We start from the raw sequence: 18,718 nt of genomic DNA on the forward strand, positions 1-18,718 counted from the left end.
CTGACGAGGGTAACACCGCATCGCGGGTGTTTTTACGGCCGCTGTAGGCCGCTTGCCCTATCGGCTGCCGTCTGGAGTAAAACCCATACGTCAAGTCCGAGCTGGGGCTGAAGTTTGCTGTAATTGTATAAAATAAAGCGCAGCGTTACAGGGTTTGTGTTGGTCTGAGGAATGAGCCCAGGCTTTTTCTTTAGGCCGCAGGTCCTATGGAGTTTAAATTCCGACCTGTTTTGGCCCTCTCCGTATAATCACCTATGCTTAAATTACAACAGTACCCGTTTTCTTTAATGATTCCTTGTGTGTCTGTGGGTTAGTAGGAAGAACGTCCTCTAAACATGCCGATTTAAGTTTCCCTTTTTCAGTTGGCCTAGTATCACCAAAGCTTAGGAAACAACACTGCTCATCTCATGCCATGTATTTATTGTAGCGTTGTGTAAAGCGACAGTAAGTTCACTGGGCTGTATTGATTCTTCTGGGCTTTTGTCACATCAGCAGCATCTAATAATTGGAGTTTATCTGAATTTTTTTTTTAGTGAAATTGTTTTTCTATAAGGTTCAAATTAGTCTATGCACACGTGCAGATGCTTCAGTACCATAGAGGATTAAAATGAAATGAAAACTGTTGAGACTTTTTGATGGAATAAAGTTTTATAAAATATTTATAAAATATTGCCATTTTGTGGGAGGTGCATTGTTCATATATGATTAGTCATACTTTGCATGACTCGAGTTACTAGCACTGCTTACTTTTTTTTTTTTGCTCTGTTCTTTTAATGAGTGCTTTCCAGAGCAGCCAGTTTGCCTGTTGCATTTCTTGTTGGAGGAGTCATTTGCTCTCTCAGTAGAAGTATTTGTGCTGCCTAAAAGAAACTCATTGCTAATACAGGTTGGCCTGTACTACATACAGTTCTCCTTCTGGCTAGTCTTTTGAAATCAAAGATTGCCTTCCCAGGGTGATTTCTCAGTGGGGATCTTGCATGTTTATCTTGTAATATGTCTGTTGCAACTGTTGGAGAACTTTAAATTCTTCTACGTAAATGTTTTCTGCAGTGCTGTGTGCTTTTCTACGTAATTTCTGTACCAAGTTGCTTTTAATGTGTAATGCACGCAGTTCAATTTTTCTTAATTGTTAAGGTGTGGTTTATACACAGTGTACACAGGGTGAAATGAAATGGCAACACTAGCTGGTAGTTCTGAAGTGCTCTGTATTTGCTTTTGTATCAATATTTGTTTTTTAAAAAACTTGAGGCAGTAGGACTAGAACAGGGCTTAATTTATCAACCAGTCTTACCAAATAGCTTTGTATCTTTTAAAAAGCCTCTAATGCTAGAATGAACTTTAAAAGTGAGTGCTTGAAGGGAGGCAGTGAAAACATGCTGTCTGCTGCTGTTTGATATTCCTAACCGTGGGTAAAAGAAGCGCAAATTTTAAAAGTTAAATTCCTGTAACTTAGGCGGGTATAGCTGTACCACCTTCCCTTCTTTTCCCTTACAAAATGGTTGCCTGAAATACCTTTTTTTCCCTCCTCCTGTTAGGATGGCAAGCTCCAGTGAAAAGTGGGAGTCTGTCTTGTTTTCTGCCATGCCATCGTCTGCCTGTGCAGTTGATGAGTCAAGTGAGAGTTTATACCTCCAATGGTCAAAAAAAAGATCTTGGATCAGAAGATACAAAAGGGTCAATCCCTGAAGAAACCCTGCATAAAGCTGGAACAGGTAGTACTAAGCTAAAATAAAGAGTATTTCTATAAATGTAAAAAACTGTAGGTATTTAATGATTAATTTTTTTTTCCCCAGTTGTGTGATGGGTTGCAGAATTCTTAGTATTTTTTGCTTATGGGCATCTGTATATAAACTTCAAATGCATAAACAGGGAGGAATGCTGAAATTTATGTCTTTGTCAGTCTGGTATTAAAGGATTTAAGTTTAGAGTAATCAGATTTAAAAGTGGTGATGATAAAGCGTGGATGTCAGAAGGGATTAAGTAATCTAAGAGATAAGAAATGGGATGTATTGGTTACTTTTCACGATTTTGCTTGCTTACTTTAATTCTTTTTGTAGTATTTCAGGTTGTGTGAAATTTACTAGTGATAAAGATTGAATGAGTAAGAATACCAGCCACTGTGACTTCTCCACATCAGGCTATAGGTGACTTGTAAAGAAGGTTGAGCTGTTTCATCTGCTGCAGCTTTCTAATCTGATGGTTGTCAGAACTGCAGCATGCATGTTTAAAGTGATAACATGAACATAACCTGACCCTCCTTCCCGTTCAGTTTGATTCTCAATCTTGTGCTAGTTAGGTGCTTGTAAAATTCAGATCTGTCCTGTCCTTGCTCCATCATAGCGTCCTCTATTTTTGCCTCTTGTTAAGTGGGAGACTGCTGTTTCCCAAAGAGATACAAATGCTTTTTAAAAAGAAAGCTCTCTTTGTGCTTTTTTCTAAAACTAGGTGATCTACTAAGGAAAATTTCCTTTCTTTATTGTCAGGTTACTAGGTATTCATTCTTTCTTTAGTAACTTGTAAATTCCTGAGGCTTGCAGCAGTCTTTAAAAATTAGTAGCTTGAGCCAGCTAAAGTATTAATTTTCTGATGCTTGGATAATGTAAGTGGCTCTTATATATTGTTCTAAGTGTAACAATTTGGTACTATTTCTTAAGTCTGTGATTGGATTTTAGAAGAGGATAATATTTAAGACCGTTTATGTTTCTTGGAAAGTCTTGAGTTGAAGGTGGTTGCTAGAGGGTGAGATCCTTGCAGAAGAATGCCTGAATACAATGAAAGATTGTAGAGCCAGTTATAGTTGTTGGTATTTTCTGGGTTCCTAATGTGAGGTTACCGGTGTTAAAAATCAGACGTGAAAATAGCCTAGCACTATTGCTTTCATATTGTTCACTATCATCAGAAGGGATGTTCCCACCATCTTCCACCGCTGTCTGATTAGTCCCCCTTTTGTGCTGGCATTAATTGACGTTTAGGCCTGTTTTGTGAAAAATTGCTTTCTTGTTTTGCAGAGCTAGGGTACAGGTAGGATCAGTAACCTGATCCTGTTCATTGTCTCTAAAACGGCTGTGGAGGTGCAGCCCTTTAGTGGCAGCACAGCCCTGAGCCGTGTAAACGTCTAGTGTAACTGTGTCGCATGGGCACCGTGAGGCTTGCTTTTTGTTGAGAATGGGGGCTGACATGTGCAGCCTAGAGATATTGTGCACAGTCACTCTGGAGTTTATTCTGGAATGCATATTGCTATCTGCATGCTTCATGTAAGGGGTGTTTTCTGGGGTCTAGGGGATAGAAAGTTTTAACGTTTTTTAATGGCATCACAGACATATTAGTACTGTTTATTTTAAAAATGCATGATAGTTTGATAAAATTCTGAAAAGTAATATACTATTTGTAAAGATTTCTACACTTTTCCAGTAATTTATGCGTTTAGCAAATAATGGATCTCTTTTGCACCTCCATTCCTTTATCAGTAAACTTGGGAAATGCTTTTTCTGTTAATGTGATATTTAGAATATTAATGTAGTCATCTTGAAAGTTCTATGAACCTCTGCTTGTCTGAAAAATAGTAATTGCAAATTGAAGCAAAATCTTATAACCCAATCTTCTGTTAAGTAGTGGCAGTGATATTTCTTTTAGTGACATAAATGGTTGCACACAATTTTAGAAAAGAAGCTACTACTCAGTTTTTGTTAAGCAATCTTAGCTGAAGTGTTTTATCATGAATACTGATAGATCAGCTGCCTGGTTTTTGAAATGAGGTAAGAAAAAAAAGCAACAGCAAAGGGTTTTTTGCTTTTGTTTTCAGGTTAAACAATAACTGATGGGGTGATTGTATTAGGAATGCTAGCTATATATGGTCCAGCCTTTTTTGTTGTGTAGTAAAATCAGTTTCATGAATTTACGTTATTATTTTTCAAAGAAAGTGTACTATCGTTAGCCTTAGTTCTCAGTTGCTGTTAGGGCAATAAGTAATTACCTCATGGAAAGATAGTTACGTAGTCCAAACTTCAAGAAAATCTGACCTTTCAGTAATTTGAGTAGCATGTTAAGCTAGGATCATCTCATTAATTAACACAAACGTGCTTGAGAATTCTCTTTTTTTTTTTTTGGGTCTATCACTTTCAATAATGTAAGTTTTAATTTTGTTAATGACTGTGGATGTGTAGCAAACCTAGCAAACCTGCAGTGTTAGGGCACAAAAGAGTGGTTTGACGTGTTAGAATCATAAGGTTTTTGTTCTGAAAGTTATGTCAAGATGTATCAGACAAGGATGCAGTATTTGTATTGTCAAGTAGAACTTCTGATTTCTAAGTAGAAATCTCACTGATATTAATGGAATTTATTATTTTCCAAATATTAAGTTTCACTTTACTGTAAATTATATTTCACTGGCTTTTTATTGAGCATATCCTCAAATTTCAAAGCCAGTGGAACACTTTGTCCAGTTTATGACCCAGGAGTTGGGGGTTTTAATTTAAAAGTTGTGTATTTTAAGGAGCGAGCTTTTTTTAAGGGAAAAAGCTTCAGTTGCTTAAAACTGAATTGCAGCTTGGAAGCTTTGTGAGACTCTAGTAATCCGCAGCCATAAACTGTATCAAATTAACTATATCTACTGGTCTAAAACTCTGCATGAAACTTGTCCCAGACTAAACGTATACTGTTAAAATGCTTTTCAGAATTTCAGGATACTTTCTGAAGTATTGTTGCAACTTGGTGCTCTTCTGCAAGCTGCTGGGAGTTTATTGATCAATGTCTTATTTTGTTATTTGTTTTTTTTACTGTTGCTGTGTTTTTATGTTGAGAGTTTTAAATCTTAGAAATCTAGCAAAAATGTTTTTTAGTTGTCAGGGTGGAAAGCAATATTAAGAGACATTCCTGTTTTATGTCAACTAAACTCTTTACTAAAAGGTAGGCACTTCCATGCTTACAGTGAGCTTTGTCTTTATTTCACAGGACAAGATAAGACCAATGCAGGCCAAAAGCAGTCTGTCCTTAAAGAGCCAATCCAAGTAAAAGGTAAAGAAGTACTTGTATTAAAACTTTGCTGCTGTCTGTGAGTAGTTAAAAAGAGTGTAAGGAAACCATGGTTCCTCTTCAATTGTGTAACAAGTTTATGTGAATAACATTTTAAAACACACTTGTATGTCAGCTTTGTTTGGTACCCAGTTGTTTGAAATTGACTCCTGGAAAATCAAATACAGCAGTATGCCTAACTACTCACTGTTCTGTGCAGTTTTTAATGGTTTTATTTGAGCTGATGAGTTTGTCAGGAAAAGACTTAGTTGTTTTCTTACCTGTTATCACAGTCTCTCCTCCTTTCATGTTTTTAGGCATGTCCATTCACCATTGCAGACCTAATGTGGCTAAGCTGAATGCTTGATCTTCCTCTGTTCCTTCTTATTGCTAAGTTAATCTAATCAGTGTTGCTTCTAAATATATTTTGACCACATGAACTACCTAATCTGAGTCATGTAATGTTCCCAGTTGTGTCTGTAGTAATGTAGTGAGTTGACCTGGCTGGATACCTGGTGCCCACCGATTCTTCTCTATCACTCCCCTTCCTCATCTAAACACAGGAGAGAAAATCTAATGAAAGGCTTGTGGGTCAAGATCAGGACAGCAATTACTGTCACAGTCAAAACAGACTCGACTTGGGGAAAATGAGTTTTATTTATTACCAATCAAATCAGAATAGGGTAATGAGAAACAAAAAAATAAATCTTAAAACACTTTCCCTTCTTCCTGGATTTAAATTTGCACCCAGTTTTCTCAACCTCCTCCCCTTGCTGGAGAGCAGTAGTTGTGGTCAGTTCTCTTGTGCTCCTTCCTCCTCGGGGTACGACTTCTCACACTCTTCTGCTCCAGTGTTGGGAACAGGTGAAGGCGTGTCTCTCATGGCAGATAGTCCTTCATGAACTTCTCCAACATGGGCCCTTCCCATAGGATGCCATTTTTCACAAAGTTCTCCAGTGCGAGTCCCTTCCATGGAGTGCAGTCCTTCAGGAGCAGACTGCTTCAGCGTGGGTCCCCTGGGGGGTCGCAAGTCCTATAGCAAACCTGCTCCAGCATGGGCTTCTCTCTGTACAAGGCCACAGATCCTGCCAGGAGCCTGTTGCAGTGCAGGATTCCCGTGGGGTCACAGCCTCCTTTGGGCATCTCCTTGCTCTGGCATGGGGTCCTCCATGGGCTGCAGGTGTATTTCTGCTCCACTGTGGACATTCATGGGCTGCAGGGGCACCATGACTCACCATGGTCTGTACCACAAGGTTCAGGGGAATCTGTTCCAGTGCCTGGAACACATCCTCGCTTCCCTCTGCACTGACCTTGGTGACTGTAGAGCTGTTCCTCTCACACATTCTCACTCCGTTCTTTGGCTGAGGTTGCTCCTGAGCAGTAACCTTTTCCCCATCTTAAATACATTATCCCAGAGGTGCTACCACTGTGGCTGATGGGCTCAGCCTTGGCCAGTGGTGGGTCTGTCTTAGAGCTGGCTGACATTGGCTCTGTTTGACATGAGGGAAGCTTCTAGCAGCATCTCACAGAAGCCACCACTGTAGCCCCTCTGCTACCAAAACCTTGCCATGTAAACTCCATACAAGTAAATACATGCTTTTGTCATTAGTTACATTATTTAAAAACGGAAGTAGATAAAATAAGTGCTTAACTTTCTCTTATGATTTCATGTTCTTAATTTATCATAAGCTGTTTTCACTCCATCTTCACTCTGATAGTTTCTGTGATGCTATTGTGAGAATTATGCTATTAAAAACTCCTGTGCTTTTGATCACTTCTGGCCTTCTCTGTATGGAAAGAACTTTATCAAAATAGAAATTGCCATTTCTCTTTAAACTCTCTAAAAAAAATATCTCTGGAGTGAAAGTGACTCAGCAGACCATAAACTCTATGAAAATGTCTTCATGTCTTTTCCCAAATTTAAAGAAACATGAAATTGTAATACTTGTTGGTAACAAGGTGAGATCAGGATCTCTGGATGTATGCTTTCTGCAAGCTTTTGTCTACATCTTTTATGTCAGTTTCTTCGGGTCTGTTGTCATTTAGTGTATGCCTGCATGGGGAGCATGCAAGGTAGATAGGAGAAATAAGAGAGACTGAGAAATAATTGTAAAAAGAGATGTATCTCTCAGTGGAAAGAGTTTTGCTTCTAGATTATAGGCAAGCAAGACTGTTAAAGATTTTGATAGTGTTTAGAAAGTGGAATTCTAGCCTTCAGATGCTATTGCAACTTAGAAACTTACTGATACAAGTGTTACTAAGACAATAACATTTTAAAAGGATCACTGATCTTAATTTTTTGCAATTTAAAGTGTTTTATTTACATCATCTATTATTTGGCTTTATCTTGGAAATATCGAATTGGTTTTTCCCCCTCTGTATTTATCGCCTATTTTATACAGTTAATTGAACTAGGGGTAGGCTCATTGAGATATTCTGCGGTGTACAATTGGTTATAGTATTTTCTTTTAGTGAAATTTATCTGTGCTTCTGGAAGATGGATTAGTAAGTATTTGATAAATCCATGACTCATTTTTTACTAAGATTAATATGCTTTGAATATATATGTGGAGAAAAGATGGGAAGCATTCTTCTTGTTTAAAAATATTTGCCCTGTTCTAACCTTAGTAAATGGTGGACTGTTTTTTGGAGGTTTTTTTTTTTTTTTTTTAAATTTGTCACCTTTGCTCAGGAGCACTGTGGGATGAATGTGAGTGCTCAAGTACTTAAAAAATTGTGTAAGATCAAACTGGATGACAGAAATCTGATTATTATGATAAATATTGTTACCTGTATTGTTAGTGCATTGCTGAGTGTCAAGCAATGTATTTTGCCTTCAGGATTTCAAAACTCAGAAATAAGACAGTGTAGAACTTTGGGAAGTAGTAGCTTTCTGCAAGTATCCTATGACTTAAGGAGTAGTTCTGGACTAACTTCAGAAATCTTATAATCAATCTTGTGACGCACAGGAAATTTATGTGTGCTCGTAAGTCTTCTCACCTGCAGAATTTGAGCTTTTTGTTTTCAGTTGTGTTCTTTAATGTTATATCCTTCAGCAATTGTTGACATTTCTTCCAGTAAATATAATGTTTGTAATGGAAATGAACATATAGTGACTTCCATTTGAAAGTAAGTTGAAGTTATGTATGTATATAGAAGCAGGAAATAATGGTATAAATTTAAAATTCCATTTATCCTTTTTCTGAATATTTTTCCTTGTGCATGAAAATCTGATGTGGTAAGAGTACATCTTCTAGACAGAAAGCATTATGAAATTATATTTTTAATTGCTATTAATGCCTAATATTAAGTATGCTAATTTTGAAAATAATAGTTGAGAAAAATGACATACACAGTCTTAGTTCTCTGCAAGCTCCGCAGAAGCTCTTGTGCTCTGTAAGCTCTTACCTGCAGAAGGTGGAATTGCTTGAATACTGGAAAAAATCAACTGGATCTCTGTGTGGCTGTTTCATTTGCTAAAGCAAGTGTTTCTGAATTGCCATATTTGAATGCTATCCTAGTAGTCAAATACCATCTCTGACATGAAAGTTGGAGAGGTAGCTGGCAGTGGCAGTTCAGTGGATGTTTGAGAGCCCTGAACTACAATTTAGCATGTAGGTAAATTGTAATTTTTGGAGGTAAATTATTCTACTGTATGCATTTCCACAATGAAGAATGTTCCTTTCTCTTCACTATAAGTTTTTGATCTTGCTGATAAAGCATTGTTTTCAGGTCTGTACTTAGAGGTATTGTGATATGACACTAGATTGAACTCTGAATTTTGAAATATCTGCTGTAGTCTCCATGAGTGACTTAACTTGCTTATCTGTTTCTGTTTTGAAGTGAAAGCAGTCCTTAAAAAAAGAGAGTATGGACCAAAATACACAAAGAATAACTTCATCACTGGAGTAAGAGCAATAAATGAATTTTGTCTTAAATCCAGGTATGATGGGGCTGAGTTGAGATTTAAATTGTAAATATTTGTTTGTTCATATGTGCTTCAAATATAATTACAGTTTTAGGGTGATTTTTGTATAGCAACTTTCTAAATGCTGTTGTGGTTTATGTAATTATAAGTGGCTGAGGTTAGTTCTTGTTTACATAGTGTAGGAACTTGCACTTAGTTTGTATGTTTACGTAGCTGCTGCTTAAAGGAATTTATTTGTACTGATATGACCCTAAATCTACTTGGGGGGTGTTTTGGAGTGAGCAGCTAGTTATAAGGGGGAATGGCAAATAATTCTTCAGCATTTTGGGTCGTGATGGTTTGATGTTAACATCTGTGAAAGATGAGTGAAAACTTCATAATGTGAGTTCTGTTATTTGGAATAAAATATAATCTGGTTAATTGCAATTTTAACTGTTGTTACTTGATTCATATTTACTACCTTTTACTGTGTGCTGTGCCAGCAGGTCTTACTAAGTATTGCTGTAGTTGAGGTGTCTGTTGGATTTTATGCATTATGTGTGTGCCCCATATTAAATCTAAAGGCTTAACAGCTTTGTTTATAACTTTTTATGCTGTCACTGTTGCTCCCTAGTTTTTTTCATATAGTATATGTCACCAGAATATAGAGAATCCAGTGGCAAATTATTTTTAGTCCTCAGCTTTATTTTTGTCATAACTACCTTGTTGTGCAGAGAAATACCTAGCTCAAGTTTTGCTGGATTGACCAAAAGGGGTAGCAGGGGAAATGAAAATAGGACTAGATAACTGATTGGGCTAAAAATGAAATGTTCTGTTGTATTAAAAAAAATAAAAAAAAAATAAATCCCTGATGCGTCTCAATGTAGATGCTCCAATATGTAGCTCAGCACAGTACATTTATCTGTTTCCCCAAGTAACTTTGTTATCTCCAACCTTTTGCAGCTTGTGCTGGGTGTGTAGGTTTTGAGGTTACATTTCTTAACTTTTCATGTCATTTCACTTACGATTTCCGTTTCAAGATGTTAAGCCATGAGCCCCCTTGTTTGACACTGGTACACATTATCAGTTACATGCAGATTCATTGGATGTCATAGTATACAATGTTTTATTACTTTCTTTCATGTATAGTATTTCATAGTTTGAGGACATGATTTGAACTTTTGAGTGTGGAGGAAAACACAGTTGTTTTCAGTAGTATCCTAGAGATTGGTTGCTTCATGTTTTGTATCTGTTCTGTTTGGTGCAAGTAAACAGCTTCAGGTTTTTGGTCTGCAAAATAATAACATCAAAGTTGAGGAAGATCACCCAAGCATAAAAGTAAAAGTAAAATAATATGAACTTTTTCTTGTACTGAACTGTTTGTCCACTTTCCTTAGTGATTTAGACCAGCTGAGGAAAATTAAACGACGAAGCCCCCATGATGATACTGAGACTTTCACTGTGTATCTGAGATCGGATGTAGAGGCAAAGTAAGAACATTTGTATGAAAAAAATGTTTGCATCATTTAAAATGTATTATATGAGAGAGGACCCCTCCCCACCTTTTTTTAGAAGTCAGGTTTACAATGTGAAAGGGCAATAATATTTTCCATTTTCTATCGGAACACATTTTATACCCTTATTATTGCAATAATTACATGGGTATATACAGTTGGAGTGTCTGTTTCATGTGTCTAAAGATGAAGTGCTTGTCCTCAGCCCCTTCTTGCCCCTTACTGAGTAGTCTGCATGGCTTCCTATGAGAAAGAATGATATGATGATCTGCTTTTAGGAAAGGCATTTGTAATGTAGCCAAACAGAAAAGAAGTTGCATAATAGAACCATTGCTAAGTTACTTTCACTCTGTGCAGGTCTCTTGAAGTTTGGGGTAGTCCAGAGGCTCTTGCAAGAGAAAGAAAACGGCGTAAAGAGGCAGAGATCAAATACAGAGAAAGTGAGTACAGAGTGTTCAAATAACTTAAAATGAAAACAACAAAGTACGATTTTTTTTAATTTTTTTTTTTTAGAAATCATCTCACTGAGAACATACACATGTGGAATGAGCAATTGCTGATATGATTTCATAGCATAATGTAGAGTAACACATTAGTATCTAAGCGGAAGTAGTCTGTTACTATCTTGCAATTTGCTTGTCGTACACCAAGGAATGCATTCAGTTGATACCTATAGCTATGCTTCATCTTTTTAGGAGGGGCTTTCAATTTTTATCTAGTATTACCAGACACTTTGACACACTTTGTCACGGATCTGAAATCACTGTGTCACAGATCCGAAATCAGTGAATGGAGTCATCACACCAAAGGGTTTAGAGCCACACGTACTTTATGTGGACATATGAACACCTTATTAAAGGGGGATCCCCAGGAGTTGAGTGAACAATTATGGTAGTTTGCGACTAGTGACTACTGTGATTTTTTTTTTTTTTTTTAGATTAGAATATTCAAAAATTTTGTTGGTTTTTTTTTTGTTTTGTTTGGGTTTTTTTGTGTTTTTTTTTTTTTAATTTTTAAAAGACTTAAACCCAGTCCAAATCTTTATACCGTACCGTTACTCATATATGTTTCTTCTGAAATGAATTCAGCTTACCTTTGTGCTTCAGAAGGTGGGGAAAACACCCCCGCATCATTGTTTAAAATAATTGTCATCCTTGCTGGTATTGTCAGTAACAGATAAGATATTGTCAGATAAGTAGTTTGTAATGGATTTTGATTTATCTAGCCACTTAAAGTCACAGAAGAGGCAATATTGCTTCAAGGTACTTAATTATGCACCTTAAAGTTAGTGGTCTTGTAAATTACTATTATTAGTTTTTTTAAACAGTTTTGCCATTGGAACACCCTTGTAGTAAAAAGGCTAGAGCTGCAGGCACTTGTTAAGGCACCTGTAAGCGTTTGTACGGAGCGTGCAGCTTGTACTCTACTGGCTGTTTTAGGCTATTTAAGTTATTCTGTATAATGTACTTTGGATAGCTCTATAGGGAAGAATCTAGCACTACAGCTTCTAGACACTGTAATATACTAATGTTTATTTTCAAGTTACATCATTAGTGGATGCAAAAATACTGATGTTAAAAGACTTAGCTTGTAACATCTTTTTCCTTCTCTTCTGTGGTTAAAGGGTGAGAAGGGGGTGCTAGAAGGTCTGGATGTGGTGCAGTGTATTTGGAGTTTTCTGCCTCTGTGTATCGTCCTTTGTTGGTAGAAATGGCAACAGTGTATAGGATAATAGGTTGTATTTGGCATTTTGCATGTGTATATAACAATAGGTTTCTGATTAGCAATACCAGGAGAGGAGTTTATCACAAGGAAAGATAGACCATGTAGCCCTTTCTAGGAGGAGATACCTGCAGCATAAAAAAAATCCAGAAAATACTGGTTCCTATTATGTATTTGTGGTGGTAATTTTGTATTGCAGAACTATTTCGAAACCAAAGGCTGTTGTGGGAATACAAGGAGTTCTTTGGCAATACTAAGGTAAGAGATGTTTTAAAGATTTTTTTTTTTTTTGTCTGGAAAAGTGCTATGAGCTGTACTATGACACCTTTAGAAGAGAACAGTTGTTAAATGGTTGCATAAGCTTAACTAGCTGAATGTTATTGGAACATTTATTTGCACCATAATGTACAAGATCTGTCTCTGGTTGTAGTGCAGTGGTAAATATTATGATGCCGGTTTAAATGAGTTCCTATTGTGGCAGTGTAATCCACTTAATTACACTTAAGTGTAATGTTATTGTGGCCAGTAAGGTGTTCTGTTTACTCAGTTGTTGTCTTATTCACAAATACAGCTGCAATTTTATTTCATGTATAGAAGCAAAGTATGCTTCTTAATGAAAAAAACCCAAAACATTAACACTTTGCTCTATACCCTACTGACCCTTCCTCTCTGTTTAAGCCAACCCATTCCCTAGATCCAGGTGCTCTTCTATGGTAGAATGATGTCTTAATCTTTCTGCTGTGCAGCTGGCTCCTGTCCTTATGTTTGCAGTGTCTCCTGCTGGAGGCTTTGTTGGTGATTCATCGTTTTTATAGCCATCCGTTTGTAGAAATGTGTAAGGCTCAAATGCAGTTTGGGTGAGCATTAAGGCTTCAAGGCCTGTAGCTTCACTCTCGCAAAGCAGGGCAATGCAAAGTTTTTATTAAATAATCTGTATGGTAGGACCTTCATGACGTAAAGATTTGGTGATTTTATTTTAATAATCTCTTATTTCTTTATTTAGCCACGCTCCAGTGCAGCAGCTATGTTTTTCAAGGGACCAGGGAAGGTGGTAATGGTAGCTATTTGCATGTAAGTTAAAAAAGTTTTGTTTAAGCAAGAGAAAATTATTTATTTTTATTATCCTGGAAATGAGAACAGTCTGTATTCAAGTTAAAGATACCTGTGTCTCTGTAACTGATGTTAATAATTTGTTTATTTGTTGGTGGTGGGACAGAGTTTCGGTAAATACATTCACCAATATATAGTGATCAGGGTTAAAATATATCTGTGATCAGAGAAGAGCAAATTTTTTGATCAGACTAAACGATTTATTAAAGCAAAACCTAAAATTTTGAAGGACATGGAGAGGCAGGCATTTAAAGTTGTCCTTTTTTCTTGCTTCCCCTTCATGAGAGGAGCTTCATATATTTTAAATAATCTTCCAACAGAAAAGAATTAACTTCTTTCTGCTGTTATTCAGGGATCTTTTAGGTGGTTTTTGCCTTTCACATATAAGTTTGAATGAAACAAAACTAACTATACCAATTTAAAGCAAACAAATACAGATATTATCTGGCATGAAATACACAGAAGTATGTTACATTTCTGTTGGGAGAAAGCAACATTTTGAGCAGAAAATAGCTCTGAGTTTACCTACAAAACTATATGCTTTTTGCTGGGGAAAGGGGGAGAGCGTCAAACCATGTTTGACTGAAAACCTCCCTCTTTAATGTTCTACTAGTAATTATTCAGGGCTTTCTAAATAAAAATGTGTAAGAACTGTTAGTATGGGTGTTCATAATGGAAAAAAAAATAATGGGGAGGGGCCCAAATGATCACTTTTACCCGCTTCACTTTCTTGCAGTCTAGAGAAAACAGACCTTTCCTCCTCCTTTGTAAACAGGGCATTGCTATAAACATTGCACTCTGCACTTCATAAGTACCTTTTGAATGATTAGGTAATTTCATAGATGAATGCGTGGCAGCTAGGCCAGCAGAAGCTTGTAGAGCCTATTGTATTGCTCATTCATCTCGATGTGGAACTTTTTAGAAGTGGCACTCAAATACCTGATGGCTTTTCAGAGATATTAGTCAAGACTGCTATCAGTGCTTCCTTGTTTGTGGCCCTGATCTTCTTGACACCAGCATGATTTTTAGTGGCTTCTGGTTTGGGGTCAAGAAAGGCCAATCTGTCTTAACTTCTCAGTTTTGATAATTTGATAGGCTTCTCAAAAACTTCAGGCTTCCATAGTGAGGATAAAATGTGGTTCAGTCAAAGGCAGAGTTCTGACTAGCTTCAAAGGGAGACTAGCTGCATTGGCACCCTCCGTGTAGTTAATAGAATTGCTATGTGCAAGGAAAAGCTTTGAAGCTGTGGTAAGAAAACACAGGAAGGTAATGCTTTTAACAAAAAAGGAACAATATCTTTTTAGCAAAACATCCTTCAGAGTCTGGCATTGTTGCAGTGATTTCATTGTCATGCTAATGCTTTACCTTTTAAACAATACAAAGTTTGCATGGCATATAAGATTTATTAAAAACTACAAGTGGTCCAGGGTGTTAGTAATGTTACTGTTTCTCTAGAAATAGATGTGATGAAATGTGGTTAGTTCTCAAATGATACCTCAAGCCTAAATAGACTATTTTTCCCCATAGATTCATAATGGATCTAAATATTTAATATTTCCAGTTTGATTATTTTGACTTTTTAAAGTAAATAAGACCAGGTCCTTCTAGACCATTGCTTATGTGGTAAGGTAGAGTATGAAAAATGGGCAGTCCCATCGCAGTGCAATTTCCTGTATGTATTTTTCAGTTCCTCATAGTTTCTGTTCCCCATATACATCTTGGGGTTTTGTTGTGGTTATCCTTGAAAACAAATTTGGAATGATAAATTTGTAAGAAGTGCCCTTTAATTTTTTTCAAGTTCAGTCAGCATAGATTTGAGTTTGTTTTAACTGTAATTTAAGTTAGGAAAACCGTGTTTTGAGTAATTGATGTTGATCTACTTTTGCGCTTGTGGTAGTGTTTTTTTTCTTTTGTCCAGAGAAAGGCTGATTCTCTTCATTAATCAGTACATTTTAAAGTTACCAATTAAGTTTAGACTTTACATTAAAATTGACAGGGTTTCTGACAGCAAGGAGGATGTGTATCTGTTTCAACACTTCTTCCTCCTTTCCCCCAGTTTTCTTGGTGAATGTTTGCCTCCTCCGTGGACTTTGGAATACCGTTACAAACAGTTGTGTTGAATGAAATTGCTCGTTTTCTATGTGCAGAAGAGAGGCTTATTAGAAAATTCTGTATAGTAGTAGTTTTAGTAAGAACAGTAATAGAATTGTACCTAGTGAAACATGGTGGGCATTGGGCATTATTTCTTGGCATGATGTCCGAAACGTTACAATAAATCTTTTTCAGACTTTACCTATCTTTGGTTTAAGTTCTGTTAAGATTTCCTACTGTTTCAGGTCCATGTGGATAAAAGTGAGATAGCTAAATCAGTTAGTCTGGTTCATTTCGGTAAAATAGAGAATACAATTTCTGATTTGGTGGTCACTTACGTAACAGATAATTTTGTTTCAAACTGATTGAGGTACTGAGTATCTGTTTTCTCAGAATCTGCTGTTTTTTTTCTGCTGTTAGTAGTTGTATCTTCAATAGAATTTAGGCTTTCATAGGGATTAGTATTTTCAAATGCAGTGGTGAATTTGTTTTTTAAAGCAGAACATATTTTACTTGCAGTAAAAGCCTGACTTTGTTTTTTCTTTTCCTCCAAAATGACTTTTATCTTATTATCTTACATTGATGCAAACATCTAGTCAGAAAGGAAATGCTAAATAGCCTTGATGGCTCTATAGACTCATGGCTTTTGTAATCATAGAATCATAGAATAGTTAGGGTTGGAAAGGACCTCAAGATCATCTAGTTCCAACCCCCCTGCCATGGGCAGGGACACCTCACACTAAGCCATGTTATCCAAGGCTCTGTCCAGCCTGGCCTTGAACACCGCCAGGGATGGAGCCTTCACAACTTCCTTGGGCAACCCATTCCAGTGCTTCACCACCCTTACAGTAAAGAACTTCTTCCTTATATCCAATCTAAACTTCCCCTGTTTAAGTTTTAACCCATTACCCCTTGTCCTATCACTACTAATAATTTCCTGCATAGCACTCTTTCTATCCTGTGTCTCCAACTTCTTGGACATCATTAATAGATTAATAGATTGGGCCTCACATTTGGAAATCTTAGTATGGCTTCTTTTCAGATTTCTAGGATGCCATGTTTCCCCACAAATTCATAATTGGTAGGGGTGAAATAGTATCATCGAAGTGCCTACTGTGTCATCTGAACAGGTGGGGGCCCCACAACTGAAATGTACGTTCAGATAAGCTGTCAACTCCATTAACACAACACAGAGAAAAATAAAAGAGACTGTGCGCATGAATCTCACTGTAATTTATTTCATTTCCTTTCTGTGCTGAAGATGCACTATGCTGTGAATTGGAGGAACTTATAGTTAACACAGGGAGTTTAAATTGTGGTTTAATGATACAACAGCCTTCTGTTCTTCTTGGAATATCCACTAACGTGTGCATTTTCTACTTTCCACCTATAAATTATGGTGATGATTCACCATATCATGAGGCAATGAGAAAAAATTGGCCCTTGTATTGAAGCAGTTATAGAAAACACTGCTAAAGAAAAATGTATTTTCACAGAAATTCTTTGAGGATGACCTTGGAAATGAATCTGATATAATCAATTACATAATTTGGTGTATGGCAAGGGGCTGGACTTTGTGCTTCCTGTAACTTAAATATATTTTTTTTGGCATCTGGTTGTTCAAGAATGCCACTGTAATATGTTGTTAATATTTACTTATAACAATTTCATTGGAATACTTAAAAAAATTGCTAACAAGATAAACTGAAATATATTTAAAAAAGAGGAGAATGTTAATAGCCCTCTAGTCTAATTTTCTTTGCAATATGATTGTAACAATTACTCTACTGATTCTGATAATGAATGTTTGAAGTGAGAATATAAACTTGGATTTTAGTGTTGACAGCTACCTTTCTCAGAACAGCATAACACGATGCTTACTCCAGGGAGCCTGTAACCTAAGAAGGCTTGACAGGTCACACTGGGCATCTTAATAGAAAAGTTCCGTAGATAATTTTTACAGTGTAATCTGATGAGAGCCTTGCCTTCCTGTTTGCTGTCTTATGTTTCTATCTTACTTGGAATTGCCCATGCTGAGATTAAAGTTGGGAACCTTGGACTCCACTGTTAGGAGGGGGTAGCAAAGGACTGAAAAGCAAAAATTAAAAACGACTGAAAAAAAAGGAAAGAAGGAGCTGAAAGAGAAAAGGAAATCATTAAGACTTATTTTCCCACTGGTAAGGCCATTAGTTCTAAGTAGCGAATGTGATAGTAGTTTTCATGAAGTGTAACTGCTTAGAAGTTACTGATTTTTGAAAAATAAAAAAAATGTTTGCATATGAAGTTAGCTGAAAGGGTATTTTAACAGTAACCATACAGAAAATCTGTATGCCTTACCTGCCTGTATAGGTCTGTAATGATTAAACTGATACGTGGTTTCGCCACTTGTTGGCAGGTAATGCATCGTTATAGGGCACTTGTGGTTTTGTTGAAAATATTAAAGACCAGATATTCTGTTGTTCTTTAGCTTATTTCTTCTCTTTGTTTTCAGAAATGGGTTGAATTTTTTCTTTAAGCTACTTGCTTGGGTTTACACGGGTTCTGCAAGTATGTTTTCAGAAGCCATACATTCTTTAGCAGACACATGTAACCAGGTGAGTATTTTTCCTATTCTGCTTAAGTTAGCACTTATAATAATTTTTCAGGAATAAAGGTAGATACTTACAGTAGTTGTATCATACTTGAAAGCAATAATTTAATCTGCTAGTGCTCCTTAGTTGCCTATGCTGTCTAAACAGGAAGCATCAGAGAAATTGAAGCAGTATTTTATTTAGGAGGACTAGAATGCATAGCAGAATACCTTTTTCTTTATAAAGTTTGCTCATAGATAACACTGGCATTGTAGATAAGCCTAGAATTTCCAAGTGTGTTAGTCAGAACTTTAAAAATGACTCTCAGGTTTTGCTGTGGTGTGTCTTTACAGTGCTCTTGCTGTTCAATATCCATGATAATGTACTGTTTTGTATGATTTACATGCTCTCTAGAATTATTAGTAATATATTCTAGGAGGTAAAAAAGCTAATACTTAATCTAATGACCATTTAAATAATCTGGAGGCAAAACAGTCTTAAAGATGTTTTTAAGTAAGCAGTTTCTTCTGGGAGAGGGTATTTTTGTGTTTTATTATTAAGTAATTTCTGGCTTCAGTCATGGTGATTACAAAGCCTGCCCAGAGTCTGACAAGCTCTCTATGCATGCAGTGGGAAGAAGATGCAGTTTTTTCTGTATGCCTGTAGCATACACATACTTTTTTTAGCTTCCCAGAGACACAAACCAATGTTATTGCTATATACAGTTTTTATCAAACTGTAGGCAGATGAAGGCATATTTTGTCAGAAATTCACATTACTTCAGAAAAGTTGCT

At 36.5% G+C, this 18,718-nt stretch overlaps 1 protein-coding gene across 6 annotated transcripts in view; it reads left to right on the forward strand.

The window, feature by feature from the left end:
- Positions 1-18,718, forward strand: part of SLC30A9 (solute carrier family 30 member 9) — a 36,665-nt gene that overhangs the window by 638 nt on the left and 17,309 nt on the right. For 4 of the 6 annotated variants that reach the window (XR_009746642.1, XM_061471761.1, XM_061471742.1 and 1 more), the window contains exons 2-9: positions 1,536-1,712; positions 4,951-5,013; positions 8,854-8,953; positions 10,315-10,407; positions 10,789-10,871; positions 12,353-12,411; positions 13,157-13,224; positions 17,846-17,948. Coding sequence is in view for 5 of the 6 variants with exons in the window: in XM_061471761.1 (XP_061327745.1) it covers positions 1,536-1,712; positions 4,951-5,013; positions 8,854-8,953; positions 10,315-10,407; positions 10,789-10,871; positions 12,353-12,411; positions 13,157-13,224; positions 17,846-17,948 (746 nt within the window). In the remaining variant the exon portion in view is untranslated. Of the gene's footprint in view, positions 1-138; positions 887-1,535; positions 1,713-4,950; positions 5,014-8,853; positions 8,954-10,314; positions 10,408-10,788; positions 10,872-12,352; positions 12,412-13,156; positions 13,225-17,845; positions 17,949-18,718 lie in introns of those variants that run through there. The other 2 variants (XM_061471756.1, XM_061471749.1) reach the window with 2 other exon arrangements.

This window comes from Pezoporus flaviventris, unplaced genomic scaffold (genome assembly GCF_033815535.1).
Source record: "Pezoporus flaviventris isolate CSIRO_AGI_PZ_B2104156 unplaced genomic scaffold, CSIRO_AGI_Pfla_v1 ptg000002l, whole genome shotgun sequence".
In the NCBI taxonomy this organism is placed as follows: domain Eukaryota; kingdom Metazoa; phylum Chordata; class Aves; order Psittaciformes; family Psittacidae; genus Pezoporus; species Pezoporus flaviventris.